This window comes from Asterias rubens, chromosome 6 (genome assembly GCF_902459465.1).
Source record: "Asterias rubens chromosome 6, eAstRub1.3, whole genome shotgun sequence".
NCBI lineage: Eukaryota > Metazoa > Echinodermata > Asteroidea > Forcipulatida > Asteriidae > Asterias > Asterias rubens.
Genome location: NC_047067.1, coordinates 8,515,301 through 8,530,945, shown reverse-complemented (window position 1 = coordinate 8,530,945; position 15,645 = coordinate 8,515,301). Strand labels below are relative to the sequence as shown.

Here is a 15,645-nt window from a genome sequence, read left to right as displayed (position 1 = left end):
CGAAATATGGTCAACACGGAAGAACGGATGTTTATGTTTATGTTAAGGGAAATCAAGAGAGGGCGCTGTGCATTCAAGAGAGTTTGAGTCGATTCCTTGGAAACGTAAACATGGCCGACACCGAGGCAGACACTTTCCGCCCTGATTCGGGTCCAGTAAATGACGATATAGGGACAGAGTCTCCATACTTGGTAGAAATAAGGATTTCCCCAAAGATTATTCTTCAAAATGACGATATTGGTTCAGACATCAACGATCCCGGAGAGGTGTCATCTGCATCTGAAGATGAAGAGGTGAGAGTCAGTCACACATTCACCACACACACACACCGCACACACACACACAGCACAGAACTGTACTCCTCCCCTTACCAGTTTTCACGCTATTATGCCTTTTTCTTTGAATTGGGAAAAAATAATGATGCCTTATATCAACTGATGCCCTAATTACCTTCTTTTGTTAATATGAAGTATGCAAACATATATTAAAACTTGATGGACATTGAAATGTTCACACTACACACCGATCTTCGATGACTTCAACTGGCCCCATTTGTTTTGAGTTTTTCCTGTTTTCACGGCAAACAAGAAAGCATAGTTTCCCGTTGAAGCCATACATGGAAGAAACATCTACAGTGACTACAAGTGTTCTTTGAGACTCTGTGTATGACTCTCTATAGCCAGCAGTTGTCTTCGTTTTATTCCAAATATTTTTTCATGAAATTTTAAAATTACCATGGTAATTTGCAAAAAATAACAAAAATAAATAATTTAATAAAAAGTGTGAATAATCATTGGCTTTCAAATCTGATTTTTATTTATTTTTCCCCCCTTTTTTCTCTTAAAATTTATAATAAAACGTATAAATAAACAGTGATAATTGAATCAACAAGCTGATCGTTTAAATTTTAATATAAATAATAATATTGATCGGAGGGTTAAAAAACAAAACCTCCAAAAATATTAGAAAATGATATAAGGCACATGGCTTCTTTAAGCCTCTGTATTTTTTTTTCCAGAATGCTCAGTAAAATATTCAGTCACATGAGTTGATCATCATGAATTGTGAATTGAAATAGTGTTTGATGAAACTTTTTCGGTGGGCAAATATTTTTATATGGCCTCAACATTATGACATACTTGTGTACCTTGTAGAAATGCCTAAAATACCAAACTTTTTGCATTTACAAGTGCTAATATCCAGTGGAGCCTTACGTGTTTCTAAGTTTTGGTCAAGGGAGAGGAGACTCTTTGCTTGGCAAATAAAACCACACAATTTTTATCTAGGGACTGTTTACATCGCACACAGAGAGGTAAAAGATTTGCCACGATTTTAGGGACACCTCGAAAACAGGACCTCCTACGATACAGTCATTTGACCAGTTCGGGATCATTGGCCAAAAATATTTATGTAAAATGATAAGAATGTGTAAAACAAAATTCCTGTAAATACTGTGCAGTCATCTTTTTTTTTTGAGGAGACGAAGTTACCAAAATCTTCTTTGGGGGGCAACTTACCCTTGACCAGTTCGGGATCACTCAACATCTCATTGCGTCAAATGGTGCCGCACTAACTTACTAAGTAAGGTAAAATCATACTACTGCAGTAGAAAGTTTATTTAGTTGATTTTGAGAAATATTACTTCAACATATTCTTGTAGATTTTTAAACTTGGAGATGTCAATTATAATGCTTTTTAGGCTCGCTTCACTTTTTCATTTGCCTTTGCTGTTGTTTTGTGGTTTTGTCGCTGGGTTTTTGCGCTGCTATTGAAGACACTTGCATGACATTCAATAAAGAAAGGAAGTCCAAGTCCATGCCAACACACCTCTGAAGTTTTGTGTCCTTGAGAGACAGTTTTATGAATGGGAGTATGGGTTTGCAATAAAGGGCACTCTACTGATTCAGAATAGATTCAACTGATCCTGAACTGGTCAAACAGGTGATGATACTTTTCTCAAAGCCTCTTCAAAAGAACTTATCTTTTTTTGTAAGTGAGTACTTGGTGAGTTTTATGTCATGTTTAGGTAAACTGATAAACTTTTTTGTTTTAAAATATCAAAGAGATTGCAACAAAAAACAATGTGAATTCAAAAGGTGATCCAGAACTGGTCAAACGACTGTAGTACAGAGTGAATTGTTTTTCGGGTGACGAACACCTACTTACACTTTTTACAGACCATGTGCAGACTGTCATTTTCACTGCGTTATACTTATATAGCTTCCTCCAGTCCATGGTGATAGTTAACGAGAGGAAACAGGGAATGTAAGCTGACTTTTGCAAGTTTTTCACTTCTGTTCAGTGGGACTGAATGGTACTGTTCCAATTGAAAAAGTGTTAGTTAGTGTTACTCATCCGAGTCATATGTTACTCGTGTTTTAGGCATGGGGCATTGTCATGGACTTTTATTATATAATTTAATTAAGTATTTTCTTGGGAAGGATTTGGGAAAGGGGGTGGGCAGGAAGGTGATGGCTTTTGCTGTATTCTTCATGCATCCTTGGCATATAATACATTCAAACTCGGGTCCTACAGAGAGTACTAGTAGTACAGTAGAAGTAGAAGAGGGAGAAGGGCTCACTCTGTGCATTGGGGGGGGGGGGCTTGTTACGCCTTGTTTATAACATGTTTAAGGTCTTTGACTCTTTGAACTTTCTACCCATGCAAACTTTATAGGGAGAATAGGTTTAGTTGCGATAATTAACCCTCCATCCTTCCGACATTTGGGAGGATGGAGGGTTACTATTATCGCAACTAGAAAAAGAACTATAGGTTGTGATGTCAACCTATCTTGGACAGCAGTGTTAACTTTTTTCTAGAAGCTGTAAACTAAAAAGAGGAATCATGACATTGATATATATTTATATATTTTTACCAGCTTTCACCAGATGGCGTCTTGGACGAGAAAACCGTTGCCAAGGGTTTGTCCAACCTTGGGAGATCAGCAGGGGGAGATGACTTGGTGTTTTTACACTTGACATTACCAGTAAGTCTGCTACAGTAATCAGTCAAGTTGGTTAGCAAAGCAAACAAATTTTGACCGATTGCAACATCTCTTTTTGAATTTTTGCCAGCAAGAACAGTTTGAAATGTTTGTTATTAAAAAAACCAAGAAACTAACTACAAAACAACAACAAAGTTAGTTATCCTCATTTCACAAATTGGTATACGTTTCATGTTTGTTATTGGTTTCTTAGTGAGTTTAAAACAATGTTCTATTGGTTACAAATAATTAATCTTGAACTGGCATTCTCTTGCATAAGTTTTGTTTGAAGCTGATCAATTAACAGTTTTCAAACATTGCTTTTAAAAAGTGCCTTGGTTAAAAAAATGGATGAAAAAAAAAAACCACTACCTCAGAACAGTTCAACATCTCATTGTTCATTCAAAGTCAACAGTAACAAATTGCTTTTATAAAAGACTTGATTACACAAGCACATTCACAATGTAAATGCAAACTCTGATAGCTGTGACTATAGTTTTCATCTGTTTTATGATTTTGTTTTCAGGGGTATAACCTTCACGATATAACGTTGCTCGGAGGTTACCTGAATCTGCAGAAACTTGAAATCCCCTACAACAAGCTTTCTGGTATGTAAAAATTAGGCTTCAGCTTGGTTGGGCTTGTCCAGACTTACAATTAGGCCATGTCTGAAAAGGCGACTTCAGCTACAGCTACAACTAGGGCCCAATTTCATAGAGCTGCTGAGCACAAAAATTTGCTTAGCATGAAATTTCTGCCTCGATAAAAACAGGATTACCAACAAAATTTCCACATGATTTTCAGGATTCAGCAAACATCAGCTGAATACCAGTAACAAGCAATATGCAACAAATGGACATTTTGTTGGTAATCCTGTTTTCATCAAGGAAGAAATTTCATGCTAAGCAAATTTTTGTGCTCAGCAGCTCTATGAAATTGGGCCCTGATCAGCGCGTCTGTCAGTGTTGAACAACAGGCAGACGTGCACAGTCTAGTCGTAGCTGTGGCCAAAGTCGCCTTTTCACTCCATTAAAAGACTTCCAGTCTGAAGCATTTTTAGGCATCTGAAAGCACACAATTTTTTCAATATGTACAACAAGAGTGTTTTCTGTTTCATTATTTTCTTGGAACTTTCCAATTGAGGCAAAACTTCAACAAATTTGTTGTTTGGGGCCTATACATTTATGTTGGGATACATCAAGTGAGAATCCTGGTCTTTGACAAAATGCCTTTTAGCTCCTAGCAACCTTGCCGATATAGAGAACCGGTTTTTGTTATTATAACTTATCATTTTTATTTTATAGATTTGAGTGTGTTGAGTAACATGCCATATTTGGTTGAGTTGGATGCCTCCCACAATGAGATCAACAATTTGAATTCATTTCAATCTCCTCATAATCTCAAAGTAAGTATTTTGTTTTGTTTGTTTGCAATGAATCATTTATAGTCATATATAAAAACATTCAAATTAGAGAAATGATTGTAAAAAGGGAAGAAAAGACCATGCGCATATGTACCTTACCGCAAATACTCGGTACGCGCGCTAGGGGAGGAATGATGTGCATGCTGGTCTAACTAGCGTTAAAGTTTGATCGATAACGAGACCAGCATGCACCCCATTTAACAGTTAGCTATTGCGCAATGGGTACTTGCGAAAAAGGTCTATGCACATGGTGTCAATGGGATGGGGTGCCCTCTTCGAGGTCAGGATAAGGTTGCTCTTTGGCCCATTCTGTGCACCGCATTCATTATTGCATTGCGTTTTGATTGATCATCTGCGCTTTATCTCTAAGTGGCAGAATGGCGTCAATGCTTAAGACCTGCGACCCAATAGACCGATCCACTAAGCTCCGCCCCATTGCGTATTGACCAATCATAACGCAACGAAGGTGCGACAAAAACAAAAATAAGGTCCAACATGCGTGCGCGTATGCTTGGCGCGCGGCAGAGTTGTGCAGAAAGGCACTGGAGAGCCTCACGTATTCTTGCTCACACGTGCGTCGTGGGCGGAGCCTACTGGATCGGTCTATTAGTACGTTTGGCTGTTCAATGAAACCTGAGTTTTAAGACACGTATCAATAAAAATGGTTGCACTCCCACCAATAAGAAAAGTTGTGCCATTTCCGAAAGGAGCATATTCAGTAGATTTGAATAAATGATTCATTTGTTTAGTTGTATAAATCATTGGCTATGAATTTAAACAAATGCTTCATGAATTTTATGTTTTATTTTTTCTTTACAGGAAGTGGATTTGTCGTTCAACAGCATAGAAGACTTGAATGATTTTACCAATTACAGCACGATAACCAAGCTAGTTATCGACAGTATCCTTTTATATTGAATCCAATCACTTTTTGTTAGTTACTGAGTTTTTGTATTTAACCACCAACCAGTCCACAGCATCGTACTGCATTTTCAGAGTGTGGTTTCGGGTCTTAGTCTTGACAATTCTGTCCTTAAAGGCACTGGACACTATTGGTAATTACTCAAAATAGTTGATAGCATAAAAACTTACTTGGTAATGAGCATTGGAGAGCTGTTGATAGTATAAAACAATGTGAGAAACGGCTCCCTCTGAAGTAAGGCAGTTTTTGAGAAAGAGGTTATTTCTTACTCAAATATTAAAAGGTTTCAGGCCTAAAGTCTTTTAATATTTTGAGGCATTTGAAAGCACACATATTCGTGCAACTAGGGTGTTTTTTCTCTCATTATTCCCAGAAGTCCTTTATATAATTTCAAGGATATCCAATTGACAGTACAGCTTTTTTTTGTAGTTTCTTCTGTATTTTCTGTAATTTTTGTATTCAATAGTCCTGGTTTTACTCTTTCACTTTAAAAAATCACTTTGAGACTTCATTGTAATTTTGCATTCATAAATACCTCTAAAATTTTGTTATTCCTATTGGTGGAGAGCGCGTCACGTTGGTGTGTATAAACCTTTGTTTAATTCATGGGCATGTTAATTCATGGGCATGACACGCGACCATGCACCTGTTCTTTTAAGAAAGTTTCTTCATTCCTATTGGTCTAGAGTAACGGCTGAAACAGTTGTGCTACATCACGCGATACGCGCGACGCGCACAGCATTCCCTTATGAGGAGTTGTTTACCCGTGGGTGGTGGAGGGCTTTACCATTTCATAGCTGGAGGGGTGTTGTGTTGAAAGAAATCATTTAACAAAAATAATGTTTGCATTTATTTTACTTTTTGACCAAAAAGTGATGATGTTTTTGACCGAAAAGGTATTTATGAATGGGAATCAAAGTGTGTTGAATCTGTTTTCAACTAGTGGTTTAAACCCACCGAGGCCTGGTTCTTGATAATTTACCTTGACTTTGTCTCGGTAAAATTATCAAGAACCAGACCTCGTTGGGATTAAACCACAAGTTGAAAACCTCTTCACCGCACTTTGATTCCCTTAGTATTATTATTATTATTATTGTTATTATTATTACATGCATTTGCATAAATTACTGTTACTGTGGTTTAAGTAAGACACCTTAACCAGAAATGACAGATAATAAAATCGGTAAGCTAGATGGACTAGAAGCGTGTAAGTCTCTCTCGTATCTGAGCATTGCTCACAATCGAATTGAGAAGATTGAAAATCTACAGGGACTACCAATAAAGTACCTCAACCTTGTAAGTGTTTTAATTTTGATTTTTACGAATACAACATTGTGTGTTAGCACTGTATACTCAGTACTTTCCTCCGAGTCCTGTGAAAAAAAATTCATAGGCATATAACTCAGGTGGAATTCAAACCCACGACCTTTGCAATTCTAGAGCAGTGTCTTACCAACTAGACTACTGAGATTGCCCGGTAGCCAGAAGCAGTTCAAATCCTATGTTTTGGCAGCGGGCACTGCTAAGATATATGTTTAGTTTGCAAGTATTTTTTGCTTGTCAGTGTATAGTCTTGGTGCAAGACGTTCATGTTGAGTTGGTAAAACCAATAGGCCCAATACACTATTTTCTTTTTTTTTAATAAGACCTGCACATACAACAAACACATATTTTCAGTGAATTTATTTCGTCTCTTTTCTTGCTGTGGGTAAGTTCATTTGAAAATTAACAGTCAATTAATATTTTCTTGATGATAACCTGTTGGTCCTTTTTTTTTTACAGAGAGGAAATCGTTTGAAGGAGATTGAAAATGTTGAGTCACTTCGCTATCTACAGCAAATTGACGTTTCCGGAAACTTCATCAGCAGCTTGAAGGGTTTGGAAAACAACAGGCTGCTGGAAACCATTGATCTGGAGAATAATCATGTAAATGCATGTGTTTTTAGCTTTGTTCTGTTTCAGTGTTAGGCACTTTTATTTGTATTTGGACCTGGACCATCTTGACTGGGACTTAAGTCTGAAACTCGATGTTTCAACAACAAAATGTTTCTCAAAATATTTATGAGAAAATAGAATTAGGGGGGGGGGGGATACAATTGCATTCATCTTCGTAAGTGAAGATGTATGTAATATAATTCACCTGTAGAAGTTTCAGCTTCATTTAGTCGTCAAGTTTTTTTTCAGGAGAGTCTGATTAAATTAATTTTGTGAAATTGTTTTACTCATAAACGAAGCTTTCTACGGTTATGTTATGTGTCGTACGAAAAGGACCCAATCCCTTAATGCTACTTTATTGTTTCAGGTTGAAAGCATCGATGATGTCAAGCCTGTAGAGAATATCACCTTACTACGGAACCTGAACCTCTTGCGTAACCCAATCCAAGGAATCGCAAACTACCGCCTCTCCTTATTATTCTACATCCCACAACTTAATGAGTTGGATAGACACAGAGTAGAGGCAGAGGAGAAGGTAGGTCACAAATAAAATGTGTTAAAGGCACTGGGCAATATTGTTAATTACTCAAAACAAATATTAACTTTAAAAGCGACTCGGTAACATGCATTGGAGAGCTATTGATAGTATAAAACATTGTGGGAAACGACTCCCTCTGAAGTAACATAGTTTTTGAGAATTTCTTACTAAAATAATAAAAAACTTCTAGCTAGAAGTCTTTTATTCTTATCTGAAAGCGCACAAATTCGACCAACAAGGGTTTTTTTCTTTCATCATTTTCTTGTAACTTCGATGACCAATTGAGCCCAAATTTTTACAGGCTTGTTATTTTATGGCCATGATGGGATACACCAAGTAATTAGACTGGTCTTTGACAATTACCAAATGTGTACCTTCCCTTTAAAGGCACTGGACACTATTGGTAATTACTTAAAATAATTGTTAGATGAAAGCTTACTTGAAAACGAGCTATGGAGAGCTGTTGATAGAATAAAGCATTGTGAGAATCGGCTCCCTCTGAAGTAACGTAGTTTTTGAGAAAGAGGTAATTTTTTCTTACAAAAATAATAAAAGGACTGAAGCCTTTATTAGGTATCTGAAAGCACACCAATTTGTGCAACAAGGGTGTTTTTTCTTTTATTATTCTCTTGCAACATTGATGACCGATTGAGTTCAAATTTTCACAGGTTTGTTATTCTGTGCATATGTTAATTTGGAAACACCAAGTGAGAATACTGGTCTTTGATAATTACCAATAGTGTCCAGTGCGTTTTTAAGTCTGGTTTACACTTCATGTGAATCAAAGCAAATTTGACCCTTGATGCCTTTCCAGCTTTTTCTTGCTCATTTCCCATGTATTTTGTAAGTTTTTGTGTAGGTTTTTGTGGACTGATTCTTGTAGGAGCCATGAGCAGTAGGGTGGATATATGCGCTATATTATTGTTTTGTATTAATTATCCACTCAAACAGTTTTTGAAATTTGTCTTTCACAAGATGCTGATAAATTAATTTGTTTTGTACAAATCTGTGCTTAACTAGGTATCAGCTAGTAACATGTTTGATGCACCGCTGGATGTCATAGCAGCTGAAGACCATAGGAGGTGTACTGTGTATGGCAGTTTAAGATCAGCCAAAATTTATGATAGGTAAGACACTGCTCTAGAATTGCATGTTGCGAAACACAACCTCTAATTTGATGAGAAAATAAAAAGTTTTGTTTTAAATTGACCCCTGGATTCAAGAGGTTTTGTGTTCATGTTTGTAACCAATCAGTTATGCTTTTCTTCCCCTTAGCACGTTACCAAGTATTGAGACACCCTACCCAATGCTGATGCTAGTTGGACCTCCAGGCTCGGGCAAAACTAAAATAGCTCAAAAGCTTACTGCTGAGTTCCCAACATACTTTGGCTGTGGGTAAGTAGACATTTAACACAAAAATTATCCAGAATTTTGGAATAAATTCCTATTTTATTATTTTGTTATATCAAATTTTAGGCTCAAAACAGTCCGCCTAGTCACATCAAATCAGTTGTGATTGCTCTTACAACTCCAGTTACTTTTCTTGATCTCTCTAATGAAACTCAATTTTCTTTTTTATTCTTCCATTGTTTCGTTTATGGACAGAATTTCACATACAACTAGAGGGCCTTACACTGGAGAACACGACAAGAAAGACTACTTCTTTGTGTCTGACAACACTTTTGACTCCAAGATCAAACAGGTAAACAGTGATGTGATTTCTTCGTTTTTAACCTGAAGTGTCCCCCCCCCAAAAAAAAAGGGGCAAAAAAACACACAAAAAACCCCACTGTTTTTTAAATATTGTATCTTTAACTTAGATCAAATTCATTAGAAAATGAAGATAAAACCATATGGAACCCCCAGATTGCAGCGTAGGGCTTTCAAAACCAAAGATAATGTAAAGCAGGCTTTGTACACGCATGCTTTCACGCTTTCAGGCTTTGCGCTCATAGTTCAGCTTGTTTTTCAACAGTCTATCACATCCCTGGCTAAAGCAAAAACCATCTTTTATGGTATAGTCTCTAGAACCAAAAGCCAGTAAAGAAATAAGTTTCTATAAAGCTCCTTTATTTATAGATAGATTTTATCATCAGCCCCTTTAGTCTCTAACAATAGGAGACTTTCCAACACTAGGCGGCAGCAGACATACCGGGTAAATTTCCATTGTTTACGTAGTTCTGAACATGCGCATAATTCTGAGAACAATGGATTTACCCGGTAAGTCTGCTGCCCTCTATCGTCCCAGAAAGTCTCCCATTAACTCTCTTTAATCTGGCAGGGTGAATTTTTACTGACGTACCGTTCTGAAGGGCATCGCTATGGAGTAAGCCAAGAAGCAATTGAAGACGTAGCAAAGGAAGGCTTGGCTTGTATACTGACGTTGGAGATGGAGGTATTAAATAGATGTTAATTTACATCGGGGATAAAGAATATTCATTTGGGTTTTACCCTTATACACCGATGTGTGTTAGCACTGTATACTCAATACTTTCCCAAGCTCTGTGAAAACAATTACAGCCATATTACTCGGGTGGGATTCGAACCTACGACCCTTTGCAATTCTAGAGCAGTATCTTACCACTTGACCACCAAAATTGCCCGGTAGCTAGAGACAGATTGAATCCTTTAGTTTAGCAGCGGGTACCGCAACGATTTAGTGGATTGAAATAGATTGAAATAAACAGTGCCTACTGTGCTAGCTCTTAGTAATCAATAGATGTATGTCTCTGGTATTCCTTCAAGTTTTCAACTAAATGCAAAACATTTGACTGAACTAGGGTGGGGGGGTCAGGTTTTCCAGGGAAAGTATGGCATCGATCAACTATTACTTATCCTGTGTTGCATTGCGATTATTGTATGTTTTTCTAAAATTATTTTTTCTTGCTTCCTAAAAGTATTTTTTCTTGCTGTAAGTTCTTTTTAGAACCACCACTACTCAAATATATTGGTGTTACTGCAAACCTCTGTTAGTTAATCCTTCTTTCATGAAATCTTGTTCAAACCTCTTTGTTTTCAGGGTGTCTTGTCTCTCAAGCTGTCTTACTATGAGCCTAGATACATCCTTCTGGTCCCAGTGGATGCTGCGGCTCATGAGACAAGGCTTCGGTCAATCGGCAGTTTAAGCCAAGCCAGTATTGAGAAAGCCATCTCAGAGACTGGACGATATCGTGAGATCAATCAAGACAAGCCAGGATTCTTTGATATGACTGTGGATTCAAGTAAGTGCTCAACTTTGTATCGGGCAGAAGACATGTAGCCTTGATCCTCTACAAATGTTATAATTCGTTGTTTTCAATCTCCTGCAACTTATTACACATTTTACTTTGTAGTGCACCCCTATGGCGGGGGGGGGGGGTCCCTATGCCTCAATCTCGAGCATGGTACACTGTCAATCCTTGTGCATCGACACGATGAAATTACGCCCTGACAAAGTGATTTTCAACCTTTTCTCAAGGTGATGTGAATGAAGCATTTGATAGATGCCGAGAGCTTGTCGTTGGATACTTGGGTCTCGGAAACGCTGCTGACACTCAAAACTTATCCACATTAAACTGGGTCCCATCCAGTGACTCACCGAGTCCCATAGCGAGGTCTGACTCCCAGACTCCTATAGGGGATAGATCAGTTACACCACTGAGATCACCATCTGGGATGAAGACTTGGTCGGATCGAGTCAAGAGTGGATCCGACACTAATTCCCCGATGTCCAGAAAGTTGATGAGTCCAGGAATGAAGGCGATGCTACAACCGCAACGATCCAGTGTAGTAAGTTCATCTTTTATATTTTGTAAAATTATTTTTTGACATTAAAACAATTAAATAAATGTAAAACAGAACAACATTACAAAACAAATCTTACACAAATCTGCAAACTCTATGGGTATGTGTAAAAGCCTTTAAGTGTTTGCCTTAAACCAAATAGTGCCAAAATTTTTGGCAAACCGGTAAACTTCATTAGTGATGTCTACATCCACTTTTATTTTGCGAGTTAACCTCCATTTTATGAAGCAGCTAAGCAGAAACTATTGCTTAAATTTCATTTGTACATCAAGACTGAGCAGGGAATCAGTACCTACATGTACCTTACTTTATATCTGATTCTCATTCAGAAAAAACTACACAGTAAATTTATTTATTTATTACCAGCGGTATGCCCTGATCATTTGAATGTGTTCAAGTTTTGAAGAAAAAAAGTTTAAGTAACCTTTTTAAATTTGCTTGCACTTATTATTTTAAAAGTTTCTTGTTGCAATTTAAACAAAAAGGTAGTTATGTATAATTTAAAACGTATGGCACCCCCAAACTTAGTAAAAACGCTACTATATTATATCCTACTAATTTTATTAAGAATTAAATTGAGAATTATTGATTACTTTTGTTACAGGAACAAGCATCGTATGATAGACGTAAGAGTGCAGCAAGAGCTGCCGCTGCCGGCATTGAACCTAAACCTCTAGATCAATTGGTTTCAAGGTAAGGGATTACCACTAACCACTTGACCACTGTGCTATCTTGTTGAGTGGTGTTTCATTTCATAATCAAATTATTACTATAAGTGTCTGACATAATCCACAGTAAGCCACAATCACTTCATGCAAATTGACTTCAATGATTACTAGAAGCTCAGCCATAAGCCATTTTGAGATATGGCAGACACAATACTACAACACTAAGGTTTGGGTAAATATGTACACCCAAACCAAACAGTGCACCGCTATCACGTCTGCCATACCTCAAAAAGGCTAATGGGCTTTATGAAAGGGGGAAATATAAAGTTTGACCCTTTTTTTATGAATATGTTGAAAAGTTTCAAATTCCTCTGTAAAATCAACAGTTTCTGTCATCAGAAATTCCATTGAACAACGAACGGATTGTGTATTTAGTATTGAAATCAGTCACCTTTGATTGCCTTTAAACCAGAAGTAGAAAAACTTAGCTGCAAACAGCAGATTCTAGCTCATTTGAAATAATTACTTGCCATCAGGATAGGCAGTAAATTCCCTTGGCCCATCCCCATGGACACACTAAGAGTCAATCAACCTTCAATTCAAAGTAATAATACAATCCTTGGTCCTTTCTTTCTTTAGACCACCAGGTACAGCACCAGAACCTCAGCCAGTTAAAGGATTAGACGGCAGTATCATTCGTCCCAAAACAGGTCCGGCTGGATACTTTGAGGCCCCAAGCCCCGATTCCAGCGCTGCCTCACACAGCGGATCAGAGCTGTCCGGTCTATCCGAGGCGCGAGGAATGTCTGGTAATGTGTCCCCAGACTCTACATCATCGCATCAACTACCCGGTAGCCTGAATGACATGGCATTGCCTGGGTATGGAACCGATGACGGCGCTGCTGCTGGTATACCTTCTGAAGGCTCATTTGTTATGTCTACTGACAGATGATCAGTTGTACAGACTTGAACAATAGTAAAGACCTTTATCTTCGTGCTACCGGTTTGCTTTCCTTCCATTTAATTAATACTTACCAATAAACTGACAGAGCATGTCAAGCAGTATGGTATGGTTCGGCGCTGCTATTATACCTTCTGAATTCTGAAGGCTCATTTGATACGCCTCTATGATCAGGGCCCAATTTCATGGCTCTGCTTACCGACGAATTCTGCGCTTGCGGTCATCATTCTCTGCTTACATGCAAGGGCCGAATTTCTGCGCTAGCCTGGTAAGCGTAGAATGCCTAGTAGCGTGGAACAGCACCCGCAAAAGCCCAAATTCCCCGCTAACCTGTGAAATATGTTTGCCGTAAGCACTGAATTCCCTGCTTCCGCAATGGCCGATTCTTCACTTACGGTATGCAAAGCCATGAAATTGGGCCCAGTTGTCCAGATTTGAATGACTAGTAAAGACCTTTGATTTTTTTAAATATTGATATCGATAACCAAACAGCGGTTAACTGCCACTAACAGGTATCATCAAGTAAAAAATAATAAATAAGAAAGCACTGAAAACATTCTGTAAAACTAATCTATAAATATTTAAGAAAACCATAAATGTGATATTTATCTGTGTGATAACGTTTTGCTTTCCCTCTATTTCAGTTAAAACTTCCCAGAAGGAAACATGTCAAGCAGTATAGGGCTGCGTCTGTTTCTAATGGTGTTGCTCAGGGCAACCTATGGCTGCTTTCCAAACCAAGCCTTGGCTGGGCTTAGAGACCATCAGTGGATTCTCTTTAATGGGACATTTTTCAGGTGGACGGATCCCAAGCAGGGGTTTCAAAAAGGGCCTATTTTCAACTATTATTGTATGGCAATCAATGGAAATGGTCTTACTTTTGGCTCTGGCTAATTGAGTCCTAACTATATAGTCACACAAGGTCTTTACATAATATACCTCTGGTACATTCATTTAAAGCAATTTACAGGAAAGTGGAGCTGTATACTAAAATGGTCTCTAACTGGTAAATATTATACACATATTGACTGGCAATGAGGTAACTAGTGTACGTCTATTCCCCCGAGGGACTTTGAGTGACCAGAAGTGCGAAATAGGCCCCTCTTCTGGTCACTCACAGGCCCGAGGGGAATAGACGTACACTAGTTACCGAATTATGTGTTTTATAACACAGCTCAGTCTCAAATGTGAAATAAGAACAGAAATCTGGAAAAGAAAGGAAGTTTTGTAGTTGCTGTTCACAATTCAAGTCAAGAGAGGGCGCTGTAACCGGGCACTATTTTCAAAGACTAGTGCCCGCTCGGGAACTAGTTCCCGCAAACACGGGCGCGCGATCACTGGACTATAATAGTTCATCCCGTGTTTCAGCCAACCAGGATACAGAAAAAGCAAGAGGTGTGTCATAAATCAATTATGCTGATATTCATTTAATTAGGCCCTACACTTTACAGGTTTCACATCGATATTGCTGTAAATATTGTTTGTTTAATTGTAAAATAAAAAAATAAAAAATAAATAAAGGAAATATAAAACAAACCCTGCATTTGTCTTCATTACACGATTCCTTATTAGTTCTAGAAAAGGTAAAGCATTGAAATTGCTTCAGAATAAATACTCATTCTCATAAAGTGCATTCAAGTAGGATGAAAGATTAGTATGCACCCAATAGTTACATAACTCGTGTCCGAGTGGATAAGGTCACCAAACTGGAGTTCTGGTGTTTCAGCAATGGGTGGGTTCGAGTCCGGGTCATGACACTTTAGTTAACTGCTCTCCACCCAGGGGTAAATGGGTACATGTGAAGGCAGAGATGATTTAGCTTAGGCTGTGTATATCTCCCCATCCAGTGAGCTGAAGTGAATTAAGGAATGAATGACCAGGGGTACAAGGTTGGAAGCACTTCGGCTGTATATAAAGTGCTTATAAAAAAAACAAATCGTGAAACCCATAACTGGTCAATCATTTGAAAGTTATTCATTGCGTTACTACTTTGCTGCAATTTTCCCAATGATACGACGTCAACCAAACACACTAATCCAAACAAAATGCATGTTGGAACGAAAACTTGACAGCTAGCTGTCACATGGAACTTACTTTTTAACAGACCTGCACATGATCCTGTACTACTTTGTTTTATAACTTCCAAATTGGCAAGCTTAAGTATTCTGTCATGAATGTGGTATTTAAGCTAGTGTAATTTCTTGATCTTCCTTTCTGATTATAATTTTTGCTATTTTCATTGGTTCATTATTATTGGAGAACAAATATTGTCAATACAAACGAGCCCAAGGCAAGGAGGGACTGTGAACGACTTTATTTTTCCAGAGTTAAGCCGCAAATAAACAACGATAAAATCACGTGAAAAGCAAACAGGCGCATACTTCATTCTTGTATGGGGGGGGGCGAGGGTTATTATCGATGAGTAATATTTT

General features: G+C 37.9%; 1 protein-coding gene across 1 annotated transcript; it reads left to right on the top strand.

Moving 5' to 3' along the window:
- The first annotated feature begins 30 nt into the window (after positions 1 to 30).
- On the top strand, positions 31 to 14,294 carry LOC117291539 (leucine-rich repeat and guanylate kinase domain-containing protein-like). Its single transcript, XM_033773328.1, has 16 exons — positions 31 to 293; positions 2,879 to 2,986; positions 3,510 to 3,591; positions 4,288 to 4,388; positions 5,226 to 5,307; positions 6,500 to 6,624; positions 7,111 to 7,254; positions 7,631 to 7,798; positions 8,822 to 8,928; positions 9,077 to 9,196; positions 9,407 to 9,503; positions 10,083 to 10,196; positions 10,821 to 11,022; positions 11,259 to 11,569; positions 12,189 to 12,277; positions 12,892 to 14,294. The coding sequence occupies exons 1-16, from the start codon at positions 111 to 113 to the stop codon at positions 13,202 to 13,204; spliced, it is 2,346 nt and encodes a 781-aa protein (XP_033629219.1). The 5' UTR covers positions 31 to 110; the 3' UTR covers positions 13,205 to 14,294.
- The last annotated feature ends 1,351 nt before the right edge of the window (positions 14,295 to 15,645 follow it).